General features: G+C 36.6%; 1 protein-coding gene and 1 long non-coding RNA gene across 3 annotated transcripts in view; one reads left to right on the forward strand and one right to left on the reverse strand.

The window, feature by feature from the left end:
- COL5A2 (collagen type V alpha 2 chain) overlaps positions 1-22,099 on the forward strand; it is a 201,578-nt gene that overhangs the window by 125,757 nt on the left and 53,722 nt on the right. Inside the window, exons 8-17 of the mRNA XM_058188949.1 lie at positions 90-155; positions 3,179-3,223; positions 5,372-5,425; positions 5,666-5,719; positions 7,863-7,916; positions 12,761-12,814; positions 13,005-13,058; positions 14,579-14,623; positions 16,158-16,211; positions 16,832-16,876. Coding sequence (XP_058044932.1) covers positions 90-155; positions 3,179-3,223; positions 5,372-5,425; positions 5,666-5,719; positions 7,863-7,916; positions 12,761-12,814; positions 13,005-13,058; positions 14,579-14,623; positions 16,158-16,211; positions 16,832-16,876 — 525 coding nt within the window. The remainder of the gene's footprint in view (positions 1-89; positions 156-3,178; positions 3,224-5,371; positions 5,426-5,665; positions 5,720-7,862; positions 7,917-12,760; positions 12,815-13,004; positions 13,059-14,578; positions 14,624-16,157; positions 16,212-16,831; positions 16,877-22,099) is intronic.
- Positions 7,927-13,600, reverse strand: LOC131201220 (uncharacterized). 2 transcript variants are annotated; one of them, XR_009155804.1, is made up of 4 exons: positions 13,541-13,600; positions 13,299-13,377; positions 8,760-8,843; positions 7,927-8,162 (listed from the first exon to the last, which is right to left on the reverse strand). It is a non-coding gene; the product is annotated as an uncharacterized LOC131201220 (long non-coding RNA). The 2 variants fall into 2 exon arrangements; XR_009155803.1 differs by having other exon boundaries at positions 7,927-8,843.

Consider the following 22,099-nt stretch of genomic DNA (forward strand, 5'->3'; position numbering starts at 1 on the left):
TTTTGAATTCATCATTGCAATTCTCTGATGATGGCAGAAAAAATACCTTTCATAGATTTTTCGAATAACGGACCTTCTTATGTTTACAGCCATTTACATCTCAGATGGCAGGACAAGACGAGGCCTTTGCACATATGATGATGCCTGGTCCAGTGGTAAGGATATGAATTGATTAATGAATGAATGAAATGTATATGAAATAAACACTGAAAAAAAATGAAGGTGGAACTAAATTCTGTTCACAGTGCATCCCAACATACATTGTGGTAGAGCACTTGTCAAACAATAGGAGAGATGTATAAAATGCCTGAGGTGATCTGGGAATTCTATGAACAGTGGCGTGTTATAGATACTATGTATATTGGTAAAGCAAGTTCGAAGTATATTCTCAGTTGTTATAGTTTTGCACCCCAAATGGCCACAATTCTTCTTGTAGGATGCTTTTTAATAGACATATTTTGATAAATCTGCTCTGTGAAACGTGAGAAGATAAATTATTCTCAAGGTAATGTTGACTCTAATTGCCATTGTTTCTCACAAATAATGGCCAATAGCCAGGGATCGTGGGCGTTGCATATATATATGGATAAGACTAGACCATAGATCAAAATGTAAATTTTGGACTAGAGCAGAGAGCAAAAAGTAAATTCTGGGGTGATATGTTGTCTAGCTCTATGTAATGCCACCCTATTCTTCTATGGTCCTCAGGATATTTTTAAATATTTATTGAAAAGGAATTAATATTTCTTTCTGAAAAGGAATTAATATTTTATTCAGGACTAAGGGGTGACATGATAGTAATGTTCTAATATTTGAGAGGCTGCCACAAAGAAGAGGGGGTCAGTTTATTTTCCAAAGCACCAGTAGGCAAGACAAGAAACAATGGATGGAAACTAATCAAGAACAGAAGCAACCTAGAACTAAGAGAAATTTCCTAATGGTGAGAACAATTAACTAGTGGAATGCCTTGTCTTCCAAAGTTGTGATGCTCCATCACTGGAGACTTTTAAGAAGAGATTGGATAGCCAGTTTGGATTGGAACAGTATAGGGTCCTCCTGCTTGGGCAGGGAATTGGGCTAGAAGACCTCCAAGGTCCCTTCCAACTCTGATATTCTGTTATCCTGTTAAATAATAATAATAATAATAATAATAATAATAATAATAATAATAATAATAATAATAATAATAATAATATCAGAGTTGGAAGGGATCTTGGAGGTCTTCTAGTCCAACCCCCTGCCCAGGCAGGAAACCCTACACCATTTCAGACTTTTCTGAATGCTTTTCTGAACTTTTCATTCTGTAAAGTAAAGTGCCATTATTCTGTGCTCTATGTGTGGTAAATGGATTATGCTTGCTCTTCCCATTGCAGCAGCTTTCATAGATTTAGATGTTGAGATTGAAATTTAAAGTCAGAATTTATAGGCCAAAAGACTAAAGACAAAAGACTAAATATCTAGTGAATTCTAGAAAAATGAAAGGTGGACAATGTTTTCTAATCAAGGGGTTGCACATTTTTTATAAAATCAATTTTTGCCCATGAAGAAGCAACTTTGAGAACATTTTGAAGGAAAATTTGGAAAACTTTATGCCAATTTTTCAAGGTAAAATCCCATTACCTTTTGCTATTTGAGAACAATTAAGTTTTAACCACCTGGCTGTAGACTGTCCACCTTTGAGATGAATCAAGGAGTTAATGTTCATTCTAGTCCAATTCACTTGTATCTTTTTAAGAGCCCATTTCAGTATGAAACTGTAAAACACATATACAAATATGCATATACAATATAATTTTAATAGTAAAGTATGTTGTTAGTAATATAAAAGCACCTTATCACAAAAGTTGCCTAATTAAAAGGATATACATATTTTTAAACATTATTTTAAGAAATAAGAGTCAGGTTGACTCCCTTTAAGTATGAACTGCATAAAATCTCAAGAATCTCTAAATGTTAACAACCCAGTTGAGCTTTGCCTTATATCATGATTAGAAATGACACAGGGCAAATATTTAACCTTTTGTTTGTTGGATATGTAAATCCAGATCTAAGAAAGAAATTGTAGATGTATTTGCTGGCACTATAAAGGTTCAGGTATTTTAGGTGGAAAAAACCATGTTGCTGTTTTTAGATTCTATACTCAATAATGAATGAAATTTGTGAAACAAGAAAATATTAAACGTAATAGTAATAGTAGACTAGATCAGTGATGGCGAACCTTTTAGACACCGAGTGCCCAAACTATGCGCGCATGCATGCCCAAACTGAAAGGTGCGCGCATGCGCTGAATGTACACATGCAAGGACATGTTTGAACATGTACATGCGTGGACATGTGTGCACATGCATGGACATGCACGAATGTGTGCGTACGCGTGTCCTTGCATGCACATACACAGACCTGCGCAGCACAGGCCTGAAGACCAGCTGGCCAACGGGAGGCAGGGCATCCCAACACCGGCAATGCGGCAAGAGGTAAGATCTTTTTCTTTCGTGAGCTTCTGTTTTGTTGTTTGTAGGAAAACAGAAGCTCACGAAAGAAACGACATGGAGATCTGACCTGGGGTTATGGCGCGCGTGCCAGCAGAGAAGGCTCTGCGTGCCACCTCTGGCACATGTGCCATAGGTTCACTGTCATGGGACTAGATGCTGACTATTGGAATTAAATAAATTTAATCAACTGGAGAATAGTAAGAGAGATTATAACGCAGGATGATAACAAACGATGTTTATTTTTATTCAGGCGACTTGAATGTGCTTTGTATGAGAGAAAGTGAAAGATAATTGGTATCAAAATGTTCTTTTATGGCAATGTTTATGTTCATAAGCAAGCTTTAATATTATTGTATTTTTGGGAGGTGTCTGTTCTTTTCTTCTTTGGGACTAAAGGCGGAATCAGAAGTTGTTAGTTACTGAAATATATAGAGTAGTTGTTTCGCCTGAGGCTGCAATCTCTCTACTGAATTTCTTGGCATATATTTTAACAATTATAATATTGTTTTCATAATTTTCTTTGCATTTTGTCTTTTTAAACTCCTTTTGACAACGTGATGCCTACCGTTGCTTTTCTGCACTAGTTCTCATTATTATTTGATTAATAAGCTTATATGAGTCTTCGGAGAAGGGCGGTATAGAAATGTAAATAATAAATAAATAAATAAATATGTCCTTCTTCCTAGGGTCCTGTGGGTCCAAGAGGAGCTCCAGGTAATCATGGGAAACAAGTAAGTAGCTTGTTTCAAAAAATTATAATATACCGACTATATTTGATGCCCTCCAAACATACAGGGTTATAGAAGTTAAAGCAGAGGTGTTTGATGATGCCATATTCGAATAGGCTGAATTATATTTACCATTAGGGAATAATTTTGAGTTTATATGTTCCATGTCTCCTCATTTTACAAGGTGGTGCCTGAAATCATTTGTCTACATTTTAATTCTTCTTCACAGTTTAAGTTATATGCATGACTTATCTTAAAAGTTGTTGAAATAAACCAGCTTTATAACTCACAATGTAGGTTTAAGATGGCTACTTTCAGGAATCAAACCACAGTTAATATTATCCATAGTTTATCTTGAAACAGATGTACTCACAACTCTTGCTCTAAAGCAGAGGTATAGTAGTTCGTATCTCTACTTAGGGGAAGCACTGCAAATAGAAAGTTTAATTTCCATAAAGCTTGCATGACAAGTTACTGCAGAAGGGATGGTGAGTTACAGGTTTGCCCCTTGTTCTAATTTTTCTAACTAATATATATATCATACCATCAATGGCATTCATAGTATACAGTAATGATACCAAAATTGAATACTGATGTTATGATATGTGACCCAAGTACATACAGTAAGTCACAAAATTTGAATAATATTATCACACATTTTTCATTATTTACCCTCCTGGCTTGTGTCTGCCCTCTTTATGTATTTATTTATATCTGCTGCACTCTTAGAGACCCTTTAGCTCTGCAAGCAAGACAAAAATAAAAGCAAAACAAATTAAATACCAAGTTACAATTAACACAATAAAACATCTATAATACACAGTAAAAACACAAGTCTGTGCAGGGACCGTTTCTTGTTTAATTTAACCATTTGTCATGTGAGGTGTAGTCTTGCATTTATTCATTCGTTTGTTTGTTTGTTTGTTTATGCTTTTCTTTTTACAAATAGCTCAAAAACTTTAAACATAGCAACGCACCTTTCTCCTCTTATGTATTTTAATTTTTGCATTATTGTCATTGTTTTTATTTTTTTAAAAAAATTGCTTGCTGCCCAGAATTACCTGGTGAGATGGATGGCCATACAAGAGTGAATGACTGGATGGATGGATGGATGAAAAGAAAATGAATATAATTAGTCAGAAAATGAATATAGGTCCAGGACCAAATAGTTGCTAGTGAGATTTCATTCCCTAAATGCTCCCTGTAACAATTCACTTTTTAATAACTTGAAGAAAACCAACAAAGGAGAAGCTGATCAAACTTCTGGAAGGAGGCTATTCCGAAACACAGGCACAGCAACAGCAGCACCTATATGCCTCTGCCTCCTCATGTCATAGAAAGGAGGCTCTCTTTAGGTACATCAGTTGAACAGGTTGAAACCGGTTGGAGAAGAAAAAGCCATTAGGACCTTGGTGCCAAGCCATTTGCCTTTTAAAAGTCAAATCCAGCCCATTAAGAGGGATATGGGAAGGGGTCAGCAGAGAGTTAGGGTTTAGAAAATAGGTGTCACAATCTCATGTCAACCTTTACCAGCTAACAATTGGAATGTTGCATTCAGGACCAATTGAAACTTCCAGGAAGTTTTTGAAGCCCCATGTAGAGCACATTGTGGAAGTCTAGTCCAGACAAGTAAATACTGAGGGCATTAGTCCTCCTTGAATTCCAGATAGAGCTGGAGCAGAACAATCTTCCTCACCCCCAACCAACCAGCCACAGCCTCTAAACTGACCATTTGCCAGGAATCTCAGAAAATTTCCCAATGAACTGCTTTTTCAGGGGTAGAGCTATTCTATCAAGAGTCATGACTGAAAACCTCAAAGAAACTTGAACAAAAGTTAACTAGTTTTGGTTGGGTTAAACTTCAGTTTATTTTGTTTCACAGTCTCCAGAGATGATAAAAGAATGAAATTATTTTTACAAAATTATAAATTAAGAAAATAGGATTATGGAAAATCACTTCTGGACCTAGGCTATCTTAATTCTTATAACATATTACATTTATTTTTGTGGATTGTTTTCATTAATTGATAGGCTACATCATTGTCCTGATTTGCCTCATTACTAATATATGTGCATCTATCTATCTATCTATCTATCTATCTATCTATCTATCTATCTATCTATCTATCTATCTATCTATCTATGTTTTAGGGTCCTATTGGGCCCCCAGGTGCTCCAGGTGAAGTTGGTGACCCAGGAGCCATGGTAAGGTCAATTATACTACCTAGTGGTGGGAAAGTAGTATAATAGAACTTTATAAGTTGTGGTATGTCACAATTTTTTCAGAAGTTATGTTGATCAGTCTGGGGCACAAATTTCTTATCAAAATAGCTGTATACAATTTTGATTGCTTAATTTTGTGTTGTATTTTTATTTATTTATTTGCATTAAGCATTTTAAAATGTCGTTTAACTTCTTAATGTATTATAAATGTGTATCTACTAGGGTTCACCTGGTGTTCGTGGCCCAGAAGGTCCTCCAGGAAAGCCTGGTGAAGATGTAAGTTTTAAAATAGATTTCCCAACAGTATGTTGCTAGGCACGTTACATAATAATCATCAGAAAAAATTCTTAAAATCAGAAATGTTTATTTAGCAGAGCAAGGAAGCTTATGTCAAGGCAACTGTCACCCATAAAACATTTTTTTGTAAAATAAGATTCTGTTCCATCTGTTGAAAGGATCTTAAACCACTAGCAAAAGAAACTTCTTTAAGTCAGGAAATTCTAGAGGGGAGCACTTCTAGAGGGGAGCAGCAATCAGGGGTCTCCAACCTTGGCTACTTTAAGACTTGTGGACTTTAACTCCCAGAGTTCCTCAGCCACAAGTCTTAAAATTGCCAAGGCTGGAGACCCCTGCCCTAAATGAAATTTTGTTTTCCACTTCTCTGTTTTAATAATAAGGTAAGCATTTATGTTAAAAAAAATATCCCCTTCCTTCACCTGCTAATCTCCATGTATGTTGAGATTCAACTTATGCGGGCTCAGAATTCTGGGAATTTGTTCCTAAGATGTCCAGATAATATTAGATTGAGGAAAGGTGGCATAGTCAACCATATAATAATGTGATGCAATAAATTTTGATCTAGTTTTAGTACTAAATTGAACATTTTCAATACTAAATATTCCCTGCCTAAATGGGGAGGAAATCATTTTTATTTTATTTTATACTGATCACTGACATTAGTGGCTAAATAATGCTACAACCATTTTCACACGTATGCAATGGTCCATTAAAATATGGAATATTGACTTATCCTTAGTTACATGAATACCGTGGGTTTGAGCCAACACAAATTTTGTATTAGTGAAAAGTGCATCTGCTCCTGCATGACAAGATGCCTGATTTTGAGCCATTCCTCACAATCCATTGTGACTCAACTCTGAAAGCTATTAAACTCTGGTATAATGTGGTACTGTGGCACAGAAGATTATTATAGATAGTGGGTTTTCAATAAAACAAAATTGTGTTTTATGACAATTGAAGACATTCCTGGGGGTGCAAAGTCACTTTTGTATAAAACATAATGTCCATATTTATTTCCTGCTATTCTCTCTATATTATATAGTACTATGAAGCATAATCTGCTGTTAGTTTTTACCACAATCAACAGCTGCATAGTGAGGCAGCCTTCATTAGTAGAATAATTGCTACATTCTAATAGAACTTCATTGTCTCTTGGAACCTTGACTTACCTGCTATTGCTGATGTGGCAATTTCAAAAAAAGAGAGGTACACTTATTATAAATGACTATAGTATTACATGTGGGTTAACAAAAACCTTGGTTGGTAATAGTTACACATATTTATATTTATTTTTGAAAATATTGGTACAATCTTCAAAATGCATTCTTTTTGAAGAATAGAATAGAATAGAATTTTTTATTGGCCAAGTGTGATTGGACACACAAGGAATCTGTCTTACACTCTCAGTGTACATAAAAGAAAAGAAAAGATACGTTAGTCAAGAATTCTAAGATACAACACTTAATGATAGTCATAGGGTACAAATAAACAATCAGGAGACAATATCAATATAAATCATAAGGATACAAGCAACAATCTTACAGACATACAGTCATAAGTGGAAGGAGAGGGGTGATGCGAATAATGACAAGATTAATAGTAATGCAGACTTAGTAAATAGTTTGACAGTGTTGAGAGAATTATTTGTTTAGCAGAGTGATAGCATTTGGGAAAAAATTGTTCTTGTGTCTAGTTGTTCTGGTGTCCAGTGCTCTATAATGTTGTTTTGAGGGTAGGAGTTGAAACAGTTTATGTCCAGGATGTGAGGGGTCTGTAAATATTTTCACAGCCCTCTTTTTGACTCATGCAGTATATAGGTCCACAATGGAAGGCAGGTTGGTAGCAAATGAAATAAACTTTCAAGAGTTTCTCATGCCTTCAGCCTGAATGACAATAACATATTTCAGAGAAAAGAAACTCACTGTTGTGCAAGATATTAGAACACTATATTTATTTACTAAACAAATTTTAGGATGCCTAACTCACCTAAGGTGATTCCAGGTGACTTAAAAACCACAACATGTAACCAACTCCCTCCCTTCTTGGCAGCAGCAACCTAATGAGATCAACCACTGGTTTTATTTTGTGGTTTTATGACTTTATTATTTTGTTCTTTTAGGGTGAATCTGGCAGACCAGGACAACCTGGGGAAGTTGGATTTCCAGGATCTCCAGTATGTACAATTAGCTGTTCTTCTGAACAAACCATGCATTTAAATTTGGAATAAAATTTGTAAAGGATCCTAGAATGCACTTACACAATGTATATGTGTCATCAAGAGGTGTACCTTTTTGAAACAAGGAAAATAAATAAATAAAAGGCCTGTATCCTGTTAGCTTAATTTCTTAAACTTACCTGGTTTTTAGAACGTGCAAGAGATTTTATCTTTGGAAACTATATTGTAGCATAGGAAGGAGAGCTGGGGATAAAAGATAAGAATGAAAAAAAATATTCACCTATATTTCTTGACTAATGGTCTTAAATGTGAAAAACCACATGTGAAACATCAAAAGATATATCCATCCATATCCATACAGTTTCAGTTGCAAACTGAATGTTAATGCAATGCACTCAGGAAATGCATCTAAATAGACAAAGAATTTTCATATGGATAGTATTGATACGTGTCATAGTTGCTAGATAGTACAGGACTTATACAGGTAGTCTTTGACTTACAACAGTTCATTTAGTGAGTGTTCAAAGTTACAATGGCATTGAAAAAAGGAACTTATGGCCATTTTTCACTCTTACGTCCATTGCAGCATCCCCATGGTCATATGATCAAAATTCGGATGCTTGGCAACTGACTCATATTTATGACCATTGCACTGTCCCAGGGTCATGTGATCTCCTTTTGTGACCTTCTCACAAGCAAAGTCAATGGGGAAGCCAGATTCACTTAGCAACCATGTTGCTAACTTAACAACTGTGGCAAGAAAGGTCATAAAAGGGGCCAAAACCCACTTAATAAATGTTTCACTTAACAACAGAAATGTTGGGCTCAATTGTGGTCTACCTGTAATTATCTCAGGATGAGCCAGAAGTTTTCTCTGTCTCCTCTATCCTCCGTGAAGAGGGTCAATAGTTATATTGATGATTTCTGATCAGCATGGAAAAAAAAAGCTTATCATACTAAGTATTATCATTAAACAAAATTCCAGAAAAATATTTGTTAGTAGATTCCAAAAAACAAAAACACGAAACAAAACAACAAAAATTTCAGAACAAACCTGTAGAAAAATGGCTACTAGGTGTCACTTTGCCAATTTGGTCAGGAAACTCCTATCTTTATTCTCATTGAACAGTCAATGCAAAATTATATTCTCTTCCATTCAAAGTAAATATATGATTTGTTGTCCCGTGAAATACAATACAGTAGCACTTTTGAAAGAACCCTATGATATAAAGGTTTTAGATTGCTGGTTCAGAAATGATTTGTTTTCCAAGAAAACTTAAAGAACTGTGCATAATAGACAGGACAAATTCCAAAGCTTTATTGATTATAAAGATGTATATTTCCTGACTAATCAGGCAAAACCACAGTGGCACATTTTCTCTCATTGTTTTGTGCATTTAAATTTCAGAATTGAATGAGAAATGCTTAAAATTGGCCTTAAAAATCAGTCAGGATGCCCATACTGTTGTGCAGACAGTTCTGTATTGTTGATTTAGGAATCTCACATAAATATCCCAGGTTTCATACAAGCTGCTTTCCTGTTATATATAGAATAAGTAATACCTGTCTCAATAGTAGTAATTGCAAGAGGGATAATAACAATAACAGAGTTGGAAGAGACCTTGGAGGTCTTCTAGTCCAACCCCCTGTCTAAGCAGGAAACCCTACACCATTTCAGACAAATAGTTATCCAACATTTTCCTAAAAATTTCCAGTGTTGGAGCATTCACAACTTCTGTAAGCAAGTTGTTCCACTGGTTAATTGTTCTAACTGTCAGGAAATTTCTCCTTAGTTCTAAGTTGCTTCTCTGCTTAATTAGTTTCCACCCATTGCTTCTTGTTCTACCCTCAGGTGCTTTGGAGAATAGTTTGACTCCCTCTTCTTTGTGGCAACCCCTGAGATATTGGAACACTGCTATTATGTCTCCCCTAGTCCTTCTTTTCGTTAAACTAGGCATACCGAGTTCCTGCAACCGTTCTTCATATTTTTTTAGTCTCCAGGCCCCTAATCATCTTTGTTGCTCTTCTCTGCACTCTTTCTAGAGTCTCAACATATTTTTTACATCATGGTGACCAAAACTGAATGCAATATTCCAAGTGTGGCCTTACCAAGGCATTATAAAGTGGTATTAACACTTCACGTGATCTTGATTCTATCCCTTTGTTTATGCAGCCCAGAACTGTGTTCGCTTTCTTAGCAGCTGCTGCACACTGCTGGCTCATATCTAAATGGTTGTACTCTTCAACATCTTCATCAATGACTTGGACGAGTCTTGGAGTCCTAGTGGACAACCACTTAAAAATTGAGTCAGCAGTGTGCTGAAGCTGCCAAAAATACCAATGCAGACTACATTAACAGAGGGATGAAGTCAATATCATGTGAAGTGTCAGTATCACTTTATAATGCCTTGGTAAGATTTGGAATATTGCATCCAGTTTTGGTCACCACAATATAGGAAAAGATGTTGAGACTCTAAAAAGTGTGCAGAGAAGGGCAACAAAGTTGATGAGGGGACTGGAGGCTAAAACATATAAAGAACAATTGCTGGAATTGGGATTGTCTAGTTTAATGAAAAAAAAAAGACTAGGGATGACATGATAGCAGTGTTCCAATATATAATCAAAGAAGGTCTGTGTGTCAACCTATTCTTCAACGCACCTGAAGGCAAAACAAGAAGCAATGGATGGAAACCATAGGTCGTCTCCTTGGTTAGAGACAACCAACCTAGAAATAAGGAGAATTTTTTCAACAGTGAGAACAATTAACCACTGGAATATCTTGCATCCAGAAGTTGTGAGTGTTCCAACACTGGAGGTTTTTAAGAAGAGATTGAAGAACCATTTGTCTGAAATGGTATAGGTTTTCCTGCTTGAGCAGAGGGTTGGACTAGAAGATCTCCAAGGTCCCTTCCAACTCTGTTATTCTGTTACGTTACAGAACAGCAACAACTCAACTTATATTACTGCTAAGTATAAAAACTCCAAGGCCCTGATAACTCACAGTTTTTTTCCTTGCTGTGCTTCACAATTTATTTTATTTATTAATAAATGTAAATTAAAAGAAAAAAACCTCAGATATCAAAATCCTTTGAAAACTTGGACAAATAAGTAAACATTAAAAGATGCAAATATTTTTGAAGGTCTAATCATTAATCTCAAGCCATTTCAAAGACCTGTAAAAGATAGACTTGGGTTTCTGGCAAGTTTTGGAACTCAGCATATCTGATGAATGATCTGCCCTGGGGAAAAATGAACAGAAAAGCTAAGACACTTAAAATCAAGCTGTTTCAGTTTGGATAATGCCTTTAATTGCTTTCTGATCAGTTAACAGGAATGAAGAGATCCCCACTTACTAAATGGCACTTTTTTCCACACTCTTGAAGAAAATGCATTCAACTGTGTAGGAACTAAAAGGCTTTCACAGGATATTGTACAAAAAGTTCTGCAATTTCACAAACCGTCTCTTTTTTGAGATTATCATCTGCTACTTCCTTTGAAGCTTTTCAAAGTTATTTTTTAATTAAGCGTAAGCAGTGAAATTTGGATATAATTTTGTATCCCGAAGCTAAGATTTTGTAATGTAGAAAGCTCAGGTATGCATTATACTAATGCCAGAATGTTAATTTGTGGCTTCTACAAATGCCTGTTTATTTACCTTTTAAAGTTGGTTGCCTCCCTTCTTTATTTTATCTGTAAGCCTCTTTCTTTTTCCCCTTTGCCAAGTACCTCAAATCTTCCCCCATCATTCGATTGTTCTATAATTCTTAGATTCAGGGCATATGCAACTGTAGTATTCATATGTGATTATTTTCCAGTGTTTGTGTATCTCAGTCCTCATAGTTCAATTTGTTACTTCTTCTTGCACCAGGTATTTAATATTTTCCCATTTTCATCTCATAAAGAACCTAGTAAAAATAAATAAATTGGGCTGGCCTTCCTCAATTGGTGTCACTTCCAGGATTCTGAAGGTTAAAATGTGATGGATTACATATTAGCACCCTTGCATCTGAGAACTTAATAATTCTGCCCTTATCGTCTCCATTTTGAATTTCCTTGTCATCCACAAATAGTCAAAAGAAGAAGAAGAAGAAGAAACCTTTATTAAATGCTCCTCATGTACATTATCCAGTATGTAATTTGACATACATACTTCCAGGGATAGAGGAGATTCTTTACTGCACAAATGTGCTGGATAATTAAAAAATGTCATGGTTAGGGCACTCGGTCCCCTCATTGTTATGTTAAGAGGCCACTAAGAAGATGTGGAGAGAACCGCATTTATCCCTGCATGTCTTTCTCATATACAAAGCCTATACACAGCTAAAAACACACTTATTTATTCAAGTGGGACTGGCATAATAGTTTTACTATTTTAAACTGGGTTTTTATTGTTTTAGGGTTTTAAATTTTTAAATTTTAATGTCGGCCTTTTTTGTAATTTGCTTTGTTTTAAATTCTGGTTTTAATTGTATATATATTGAGTTTTATCCTTGGCTGTACACCGCCCTGAGTCCTTTGGGAGAAGGGCGGTATAAAAATTTAATAAATAAATAAATAAATAAATAAATGACTTTAGGCAACTTGCATCTGTGGATAGATAGGTGGTACAAACATTTATACCACGGGTGTCAAACTTGATCGCATCACAAAGACAAAGATTTTTTGTCTTTGCAGAGCTGGGGTGGGCATGGCCTGCACCTAACGCATCTGGCCTGTGGGTCGCCAGTTTGACACATCTGATCTATACTATGGGGACAGGAAAGAGGACTTGACAGTAGTCTGACTTGAAAAGAAGTGTCTTGTTTCATTATTTAATTGTGGATTTTCTCATTCTGTTTCAGGGAGCTCGAGGTTTTCCTGGTACACCAGGTCATCAAGGTCTAAAGGGCCCTAGAGTAAGTGTGAATATATCTTCTTTTCTAATGAAAGAGTTGACATGTATTCTTTTGCAATTTCAAAAAAAAAATCTTTGCTACTTTTTTTCACTTTGTTCGGTGAATGTGGTGTCAAAATTATTTGTCTGTTGTTTTTTACCGGATTTATATGCCACTGCAATTGCTGAGTGGATTTATATTTACATCACAGGGAGAGAAAGGACTTGATGGCCCTAAAGGTGAAATTGGAGCCCATGGATCTAAGGTAAATTTTGTACTTTTTTTTGCCATGTAGTAAAATAGTATTGTTCTATTGCTTCAACTTGTTATGAGATGCATTGTATACTTTTAGAGAAGTTATGGAGGAAACCTTCATATCGTGATGTGTTTGCAAAAAAGTATGTCAAAAATAATTATTATTCAGAAATGGCATAAATCATGCAAGCAGCTCAGTTTAGAGCGAAAAAAAGAGACCCTGGTTTTATCATGTAGTTTACTTACTTACTTAGGCTGTAGGAAGGGTAGAGGAAAAAACAAGTATTCACTAGAAGCCATTCAGAGTTGGTTGAAAGATGGACAACTACCTAGATGTTGTAAATAAATAAAATAAGTAAATAACAAGTAGCCAATCAGGCAGGATCCTTGAGTTCTTTATGTTTACCAATAGACAAAATGACAATATTGAGCATTATTGGTTCTATTCAATAGAAGTATTTCTAGGAGGGTTAAAATTGAGGAAATACTCACTTTTGCTGTCACTTTTGGTGTTTCATGGATGGAAATAAGCTCAATTCATGCATATTGTTGCTTCTTCCTGATGAAGAAGAAAGTTTTAGTGTGATAGATTTACTTTATCCTTATGTTAATTTAACTGCCTTCATTAATCTAGATAAAGCCAGAAAGAACTATATGTTAAGAGTTTCATCAAAGTTTGCTTGTAGCTAGGTGACAAAAATATTGCAGTGAAACTCACACAAGGATGCTCTCAGTGTTGTAAGGTTAGATGAAATTCACACCTGAGAAATACTGGCAGAATGAATACATCCTAACTTTGCTTCATTTGATCCTATGGTTCATGGACCAGATGTAACATTGCGAGCCATTTTCATCTGGTCCACAGCTGTCTTGCCTGTGGAATAACTATGCTTTTAAGAAGTTTTCATTGGCAACAGTGGATATCTTTTAAAAATATAATCCTCCATTTGAAAAGAATTGGGATAGAATAAATTCCTGAGAAGAAGGAACCATCCCTTCTAAGATATTTAAATTTGTCCTCAAAAATCCCTCACTCACACAAGGCCGTCTAGTTTGAACAATACATTTCATGGATATATTAGAAGATGTCATTGAAGGATCAGTAGAAGAAGGAGAAGCCATCAAAATGATACGACAAAACCTCACAAATATCTGATATTTCACTTGGAATAATTTCCAACTATCTTCTATTTGGAAGAATTTCTATTTTACTGACAAATCCAACACAAAAATAATCCAACACAAAAATAATCCAACGCGAAAGCGACTGCCTGTGAAGGCTCCTGGATTGGGGCTGAAAGGCGAAGGCAGAAGCAGTATGCTCCGCCTCACATTTGGGTAGGCCAGATTGCCCTGATAGACCAGTCTCACCAGAAAAAAACCCCCACTTCTATTCGTAATGTATATTACATTTTAATTTCATTATACGATGAGGGATTGTTGCAAGGTGTATATTTTTTTTTTGCTTTGTTGCTGAAATGTGGGTCCCTAAGTTTGAATAAACTATTTTTTCCCCCACTCAATGTATAGGGAGAATCAGGTCCATCAGGGCAGATGGGTGCAACAGGTCCTATGGTAAGTATATCATATTCATTATTCACAATTATTTTCTTTTTTCCCCTCCTGTAGTTTTTGTTATTATTGTATAAATATAGTTCTAATCTAATTATTGAAGAAATATCTTAATCTATTTTATTTCTTCATTTAGCTCTCTTGTTCAGTTGCTCTTGTTTTAGACCCCAGGGTCATAAAATTAGTTGTGATGGCAATCTAAACCAGCTGCCATCCAAATTGAGCAAAGGGGTGATGTTTTTTTTAAGGTGAAAGAAGTTAATTACCATAGAAGCTATACTAGCAATTTATTTTCTACAGAGACAGTCAGCCAGATTGGGCCTTCAAGTAGAAAATGAGAGAAAATGCAAGGAGATTTTGTTTTTGTTTTTTAAAAAACAAAGGCAACATAACTTGCTTTCCATATGCCAGGGGAAGAACTTTTTTCTAGGAACTCAAGTCTCCCTCAGTTTCGTCCGTGACCATTGTTGCTGTAGGACAGGGGTGTTGAACTCGATTTCATTGAGAGCTGCTTCAAGGTTGTGTTTGACTTCATGGAGCCGGGCATGGTCAGGGGGCGTGGTCAGCATGACTTCACTTGTGTCGGGGGTACCTGTGGTGGCCCAAGCGCTCTACCAGCAAAAACGGGCTCCTGGGCCCCGTTTTCTACTGCAATGGCTTTCTGCAACCGTCTACCAGTGAAAACAGCGCTGGGGGGGGGTCGCCAAGCTCCGTTTTCACTGGCAGAGGGCTGCAGGAGGCCATCGCGGCTGAAAACGAAGCCTGGAATGGCTGCACGTGGTCCTCCCAAACCCTGTTTTTGCTGGCAGAGGCACCGCGGGCCAATCCTTTGCTGTTTCCGGGGTGGCCCCGAGTGGGTCTAAGCACTTTGTAGGCCAGATTCAGCCCACGGGCCTTGAGTTTGACCTCCATGCTATAGGGAAAGCAGATACGTTATCTGGTCTTATATTATGCCTCTATATTGTATTATAATTTTTAATGTATATCTCTTCTGTCATCATTAACCTTAAATGGTGATTGACTCTGCTTTTCTCTGTATCTGCTCGTTCTTTCACATTAATTGCATTTAATTGAAATTGGATGTAGTGATAGGATGAGGATAGATTGTCTTATCCTTTATACACCTGCCTAATAATTAACACCAAATTGGAGATGCCATACTTGTTATACATTGCCTCAGAAGATTATCCTTAGTATAGGCACCTATTAAGCAATTTTCTTTGCATCTTCCTAGCTGCTCCTTTCATAGAAAAAAATGTACGACACAACATGTTTACTTCATAATGCTTCTGTTTTATTTAAAAGATGTTTTAAATTCCATTTCCTGAACTGCTTGGGTGTGTCTGTATGTTTACCTAAGATTCACTGAACTTTTATTCTTTTTATGCTGACTGCCCAGATAATATTTGTTTTGGGGTGGATAAAGAAAATTATCGGTCAGTCATAACTAGAGTTGGGGAGAATTACAAGCAGATGGTCTCCACTTCCTACTCAACTTTGGACTAATATCTTTTTCTTTTGGTATTATTGACTCCAGGGTCCCCGAGGGATGGCAGGAGAAAGAGGTCGAATTGGACCACAGGGTGTTCCAGTAAGTAACTGTTTTTTGTACAATAAAAAGTATATAAAGCCAGTGTAATTGTTGAACTGGCTTGTTAAACCACCCTGATTTAAATATCTCTTTGCTTGCTGTTCACGTTAAACCTGACTTCTAGTTAATAGCTAATTTTTGGAAATACTCCCTTTTGGCCAATTGCACTAGAAAGCAACTAAAGAGCATTGGGGATTTCTAATGGCTTTTTAGAGACCTTGTGGAAAGAGAACAGCGATTATCAGTGCAGGCCTATATGTTAGTAGCAGCTGAAAATAATCTGAACCACATTGAAGAAGAACTGCTACTGTTCTGTTTAAAAAAAAAAAAAGCACTTTCCCCTGAAATAGTTAAGAAAATAACAGGGGATGACTTTTCTATGCCAAGTAATTTCCAAGGAAATGTGCTTACAACTTCAGTCTTCCTTGCAAGAAGACTTTGTAATCAATGAGAAGTCAACCTCTGTCTTGAGTTACAAGTGCAGTGATGGAGCCCCTCTGTTCCTAATAGAAAATGGTGGCATACTTCTTTGATATCCCTTATAGCAATCAATGACTCATTGGAAATCGTGGTCATATAATCAGACTTCTACCTTGTAACCTTATTTCTTTTTTCCTTAGGGGGCTCGTGGTTCACATGGTATGCCTGGGAAACCAGGACCAGCGGTAAGTATCTTTTTGAAATCCTCATTTTCTTTACGTGGATTTGACATATTTGCAATTCATAATGCCATAATTTATTAAGGTATTTAACAGAACCATTCTCTCAACCAAACAGAACTATTTACTATGGGTCTTGGACTGCAACACCTGGATTTCAGTATCCACTATGGTATTTACTGGATGACATTGGGCTAGTTGTCTCTCCCAGTGCAAAGTATCTTATAGATTTGTGGTGGGGAAGAGGATAAAATCCTTCCCTCCCTCCCTCCCTCCCTCCCTCCCTTCCTCCCTCCCTCCCTCCCTCCCTTCCTTCCTTCCTCCCTCAAACATTAAATATGAGAAAATAAGAAAATAATTTAATAAATACCACTTTAACTAATACTACCACAAACAACAACAACAATGGATCATATTAAACCTTGTGTGTGTGTGTGTGTGTGTGTGTGTGTGTGTGTGACACAATAGTATTAAACATGCTGGAGAACCCTAACCTACATTTACTCCACTACCATCTGTAAACAGAAGGAAACATATCTTAGATGTCTTTTAAAGTTTTTGTATAGGTAGTGGAGATTAGATATGAGGGTAAGACAGTTACCAAAGTTTGCAGAAAAAAAAAGTGTAGAATTTTAAATTTAATTTTTTTGTTCAGAAATGCAGAAAAGAAAGGAGGAAAATTAAGTAACCACCTTATTTCTTGCATAAATAAGACAACAAACATGCTTCTAACTACATTTTATAGCAAAACAATTTCTAAGTGTGTTCAGTAATTGCACAAATAGTATCTTAGGTAAAACAGTTGATGGGACTCCTTTGCAGGCATCAGGAACAGTTGACCAGCCAAATTCAGGGTCAAAACCTATAACATGTTCATTCAACCGGCATTATTTATTTATTTATTTATTTATTTACTTATTTGTGAAGTAGCGGGAAAAGAAAGAGCCAATTTGATGTAGTGGTGAAGGTGTTGGCTTAGAAACCAGGAGACTATGAGTTCCAGTCCAGCGCTAGGCATGAAAGATGGCTGGGTGCCTTAGGGCCAGTTACTCTCTCTCAGCCCAACCCACCTCAGAGGGTGGTGGTTGTGGGTAAAAAGAGGAGAACAGTGTTACCGTTCGCTAGTTGCTTTCTGGAAATATTTAAACAAACTCAACTCATACCTACTGTTGCTTCTTTCTGATGGAGAAGAAATGTTTAGTGGAATGTACTTACTTTGCTCTTGTATTAATTCAGCCCACTTCTTCACTCTAGATAAATCCTCATAGACCAGATGTAACATTGAGGGCTGTTTCCATCTGGCCTACAGCTGTCTAGTTGTCTAAAACAACTAGGCTTTTAAGACGTTTTTATTGGCAGCAGTGGACAATTTTTAAAGCCATAATTGCTGCGTGCAGGGAGACAGTTGGGGAAAAACACATCCCTAGAGAAGAAAGGACTGTGCCTTCTCATGCATTGAAATTTCTCTTCAAGAGACATCCAACCCCACAAGGCAATTAAGTCTTCAAATGTGAGCCACTCTGTAGACTCAATTCCCTTTCCAAAATTGTCTCATCACGCCATAGTGAGGCCTCCTCAATCTTGCCAGTGGAGAATTCTAAAAAGCTTGACGACCAAAGGAATCCTTTCTGCATGTGCATGGGTGTGGGTGAACATGGGTGCATTATGAGTGTTGTCATCACTGCAATGTAAGGACTTGATCCACTTTAGATGTAATATAGAGTTCATATTGAATTTCAGATAACCAGTAGAAAGCTTGCAAGTTAGTATGATGGAAGCTGCATTTTTTTAAAAAAAAATGTGGAACGCTTTCAAGCAGCTGTTCAGCAAGCACCAAACTTAGAACTTTCTTCCCTCCTTTCTGCCTTCCAAGATAATATGTTGTGGATTATGTCCAAAATGGATTTGACCAGGTTAATGAATCAGTAATGTTAACTTAAAAGCTATTATTGTATAGAATAGACTATTCTTTAGAATAGAGTAGAGTAGAATAGAGTAGAGTAGAGTAGAGTAAGGTAGGGTAGGGTAGGGTAGAATATTCTTTATTGGCCAAGTGTGATTGAACACCCAAGGAATTTGACACCGATGCATAAGCTCTCAGTGTACATACAAACAACAAAATAATAAGTCATAGACCATAAATCATAGTTATACTCATTAATCATACAAACAAGTGATAACAATATGAGATAGTTTGTGAAAGAATTTTAAATGGCAAAAAGAAGGAAATATATAGCAGACTAAAAAAATCTCAAAAATTAAAATATGTGGATATGCACAAATATACACATGGCTGATAACCATTAGCATTACATAATTCCAAATTAAATCTCCTTTCATCTGTCTCCAGAGCTAGCTGAAGCAGAGTGAGCCTGACAACTAGTGGGCAGAAATGTGCCATACGTTTTCACAAGATCAGGAAAAAACAACAACAACTAAATGTGTTGGATAGATTGAGTCATATTATCCCTGAACAATAATACCCATAGAAGAAAGTGTACATTAATGCATGAATTACTGTTAAAATAAGAGAATGATTGGGAAACTTGAAGCAAAGGCAATTTGAACATAAGGAAACAGAAAATCACAATCAAAAAAATTAATTGTTTGAGTTCCTGTGGCTTTTCTCTATTCCATCTTTTTTTCTATTTCCTCATCTTTTCGCAACAGAAAATCCAATGGCTACTGGGATTCTTCTTCTTAAGGATCCTAAGGAATCCCCCCTCCCCCCAAATCGACTTTTTCATAAATTACTGCAAATCCTGGGCTTTCCCTAGATAGGGGTTTCTCAACCTTGACAACTTGAAGATTTGTGGGCTTCCACTCCCTGAATTCCCCAGCATGGAATTCTGGGAGTTAAAGATAGACATCCTCAAGTTGCCAAGATAGAGAAATATTCCCCTAAGTCTGCTGTATTTCTCCATTGTGCCCAAGTTGTGTCCAAATATTTTGGTCATGGCAGCATCCAGAGGTGAAAAATGGATTTCATTGTTAATATATAAAAAAGCATAATCAAACATTGTAGTCTATCCCTGCCATGAATGTTACCTGAATATGATTCAGGTGGTTGAAACATACAACCAAACCTTAGGATTCAAGTCAGGCCTATCTTTAATCTTGCTTCAAGATGTATTCTTTTCAGTGTGAAAGTGTGTAAATCTCAGTAGAAAACGAAGGAGAATAAATTAAACCTCCTTTCTCTGGTAAGATGTTCTTGATCTAGATTAGGAATCTGTCCTGACAGTAGGCCACAGGGTTCAACTAATGCACAGCGTTTTATCTAGTTTGGCACCCAGTCGACTAAATTTGCCGTGTTGTTTCTGTTTTTTCATTTCCCTTTTGAGATTTCATTATTGTTGTTATTCCCCCAAATCCTTTGTCTTTCTACAACTCTCCGTTTTGTGTGGATTGTGATCTTTTGGCTCCAACTTTCTAAAGCAGGGGTCTCCAACCTTGGCAACTTTAAGACTTGTGGACTTCAACTCCCAGAGTTCCTCAGCCAGCAAAGCTGGCTGTGGGAACTGTGAGAGTTGAAGTCCACAAGTCTTAAAGTTGCCAAGGTTGGAGACCCCTGTCCTAAAGGAAGACACAAATGGCTAATAACTTGAAAGAAGATGAGATTTTGCAGAGATGCTTTGAATAAAATCCAATACAAGGCCAGAAACCAAATAATTTTCCCATAGTCAATCATTTCTGGAACAGATCATTCTTCTTATTAAGATTGCCAGGAGACACATCCTTTACCACGGACAGTATTTTATACTGGAATATGCATCTTGTTCTTCAAGAAGAGCCCAGTCAGCCAAGGAAAAGAAAAAGAAATCACAGGGGACTAGTGAACATTTGAAAGGATTTGGAAAAGTTTATGACTTCAGCACAACACTGTCCAGAGATTGCTTAAGCAATCTATCTGTTCAGAATAGCCAAATACACAAAAAGCATTATACAACCCAAATAGAAATCTTTCCACTATTTGGAAGCCAGAAGAGTGGACCTACATAGGACTATCTGCCCCTGCTAAACACTCTGCTAAACAACTAATTCCAACAACACTGTCTATGCCCTAGGATGTCAAATCACCTAGTAAGGCTGTATTAGTTATTATCTTTGCATCTCAACAATATCATCAATATCATATTACTTATTACCTAATTATAGTCATATAACTTTGTTGTTTGTATCTCAGGATTTATGTTGCCTTTATTTAGTATCCTTTTATGATTTATGTTGTTTGTTTATTTAGTGTCCTATGATTATCAATGAGTGTTGTATTTTATGATTTATGATGATTGTACTTTATGATTATGATTATGATCACCTGTTGCTTGTATGGACACTGAGACCTTATGCAGATAAAACATTTCAGGAATTATCAAGAGCCAAAGGCAAAATACAGAAGGATGAAAGAAACTATGTAATCTATAAAATCAACTGTAGCCATTGCAACCATTTCTCTGTGGGACAAACATCATGTCAATTAAACACCAGAATCCACGAACACTGTCTGGCAGTCAAATGTCACGATCCTAAATCCTTAATCTAGTTCCACACCAACACCAAGCAGCACCAGTTCAACTGGAGCAACACAAAAATCATTGGCCATGCTACCACCCGCCACATGCATGAGTTCATGCCTGGCACTTCACAAGCAATTCCATCAACAGCCACACTGACCTACAACCAGCCTATTAACTCCTCAGAATCCAAATCAGCTGCACAGCCTCACCAGCAGTTCACCTCCCAATGACCCTCACCCAATGTTATCTCCTTATCACAAGACCCATCACATTACTGATAACTCGCAGCTGACCCATCACAAAACCCTCACTTGACACCTAACCTAACCCTTATAAACAGAAGAACACTGACTCTGACATTCCCTAAACTCTGCTGAAGATGTTACCTAGCCTGGTAGTGAAATGTTCAGAAACCAACCCACAAGCTCGGGGAATGAACCTTCACCCTCATCCTACACCCGAGCTACCGATGTTTGCCACTAAGGCTATTCTATTCTGTTCTGTTCTGTTCTGTTCTGTTCTGTTCTGTTCTATTCTATTCTAAAAAAAGGATGTTCTTCTTTTCGGTAGAAAAAATGAAGAGTGGCACAGATTCTGTCAAATACTTATATTCAAGTTAAAGCTGGCTAGTATGATGTACATGTTTGATTATTGTCCTTGGACTACATTGTCTTGGAGTGATATACAGTTATAATAATTTCTGCTAATGTCT

Source organism: Ahaetulla prasina, chromosome 1, assembly GCF_028640845.1.
Source record: "Ahaetulla prasina isolate Xishuangbanna chromosome 1, ASM2864084v1, whole genome shotgun sequence".
Taxonomy (NCBI): Eukaryota; Metazoa; Chordata; class Lepidosauria; order Squamata; family Colubridae; genus Ahaetulla; species Ahaetulla prasina.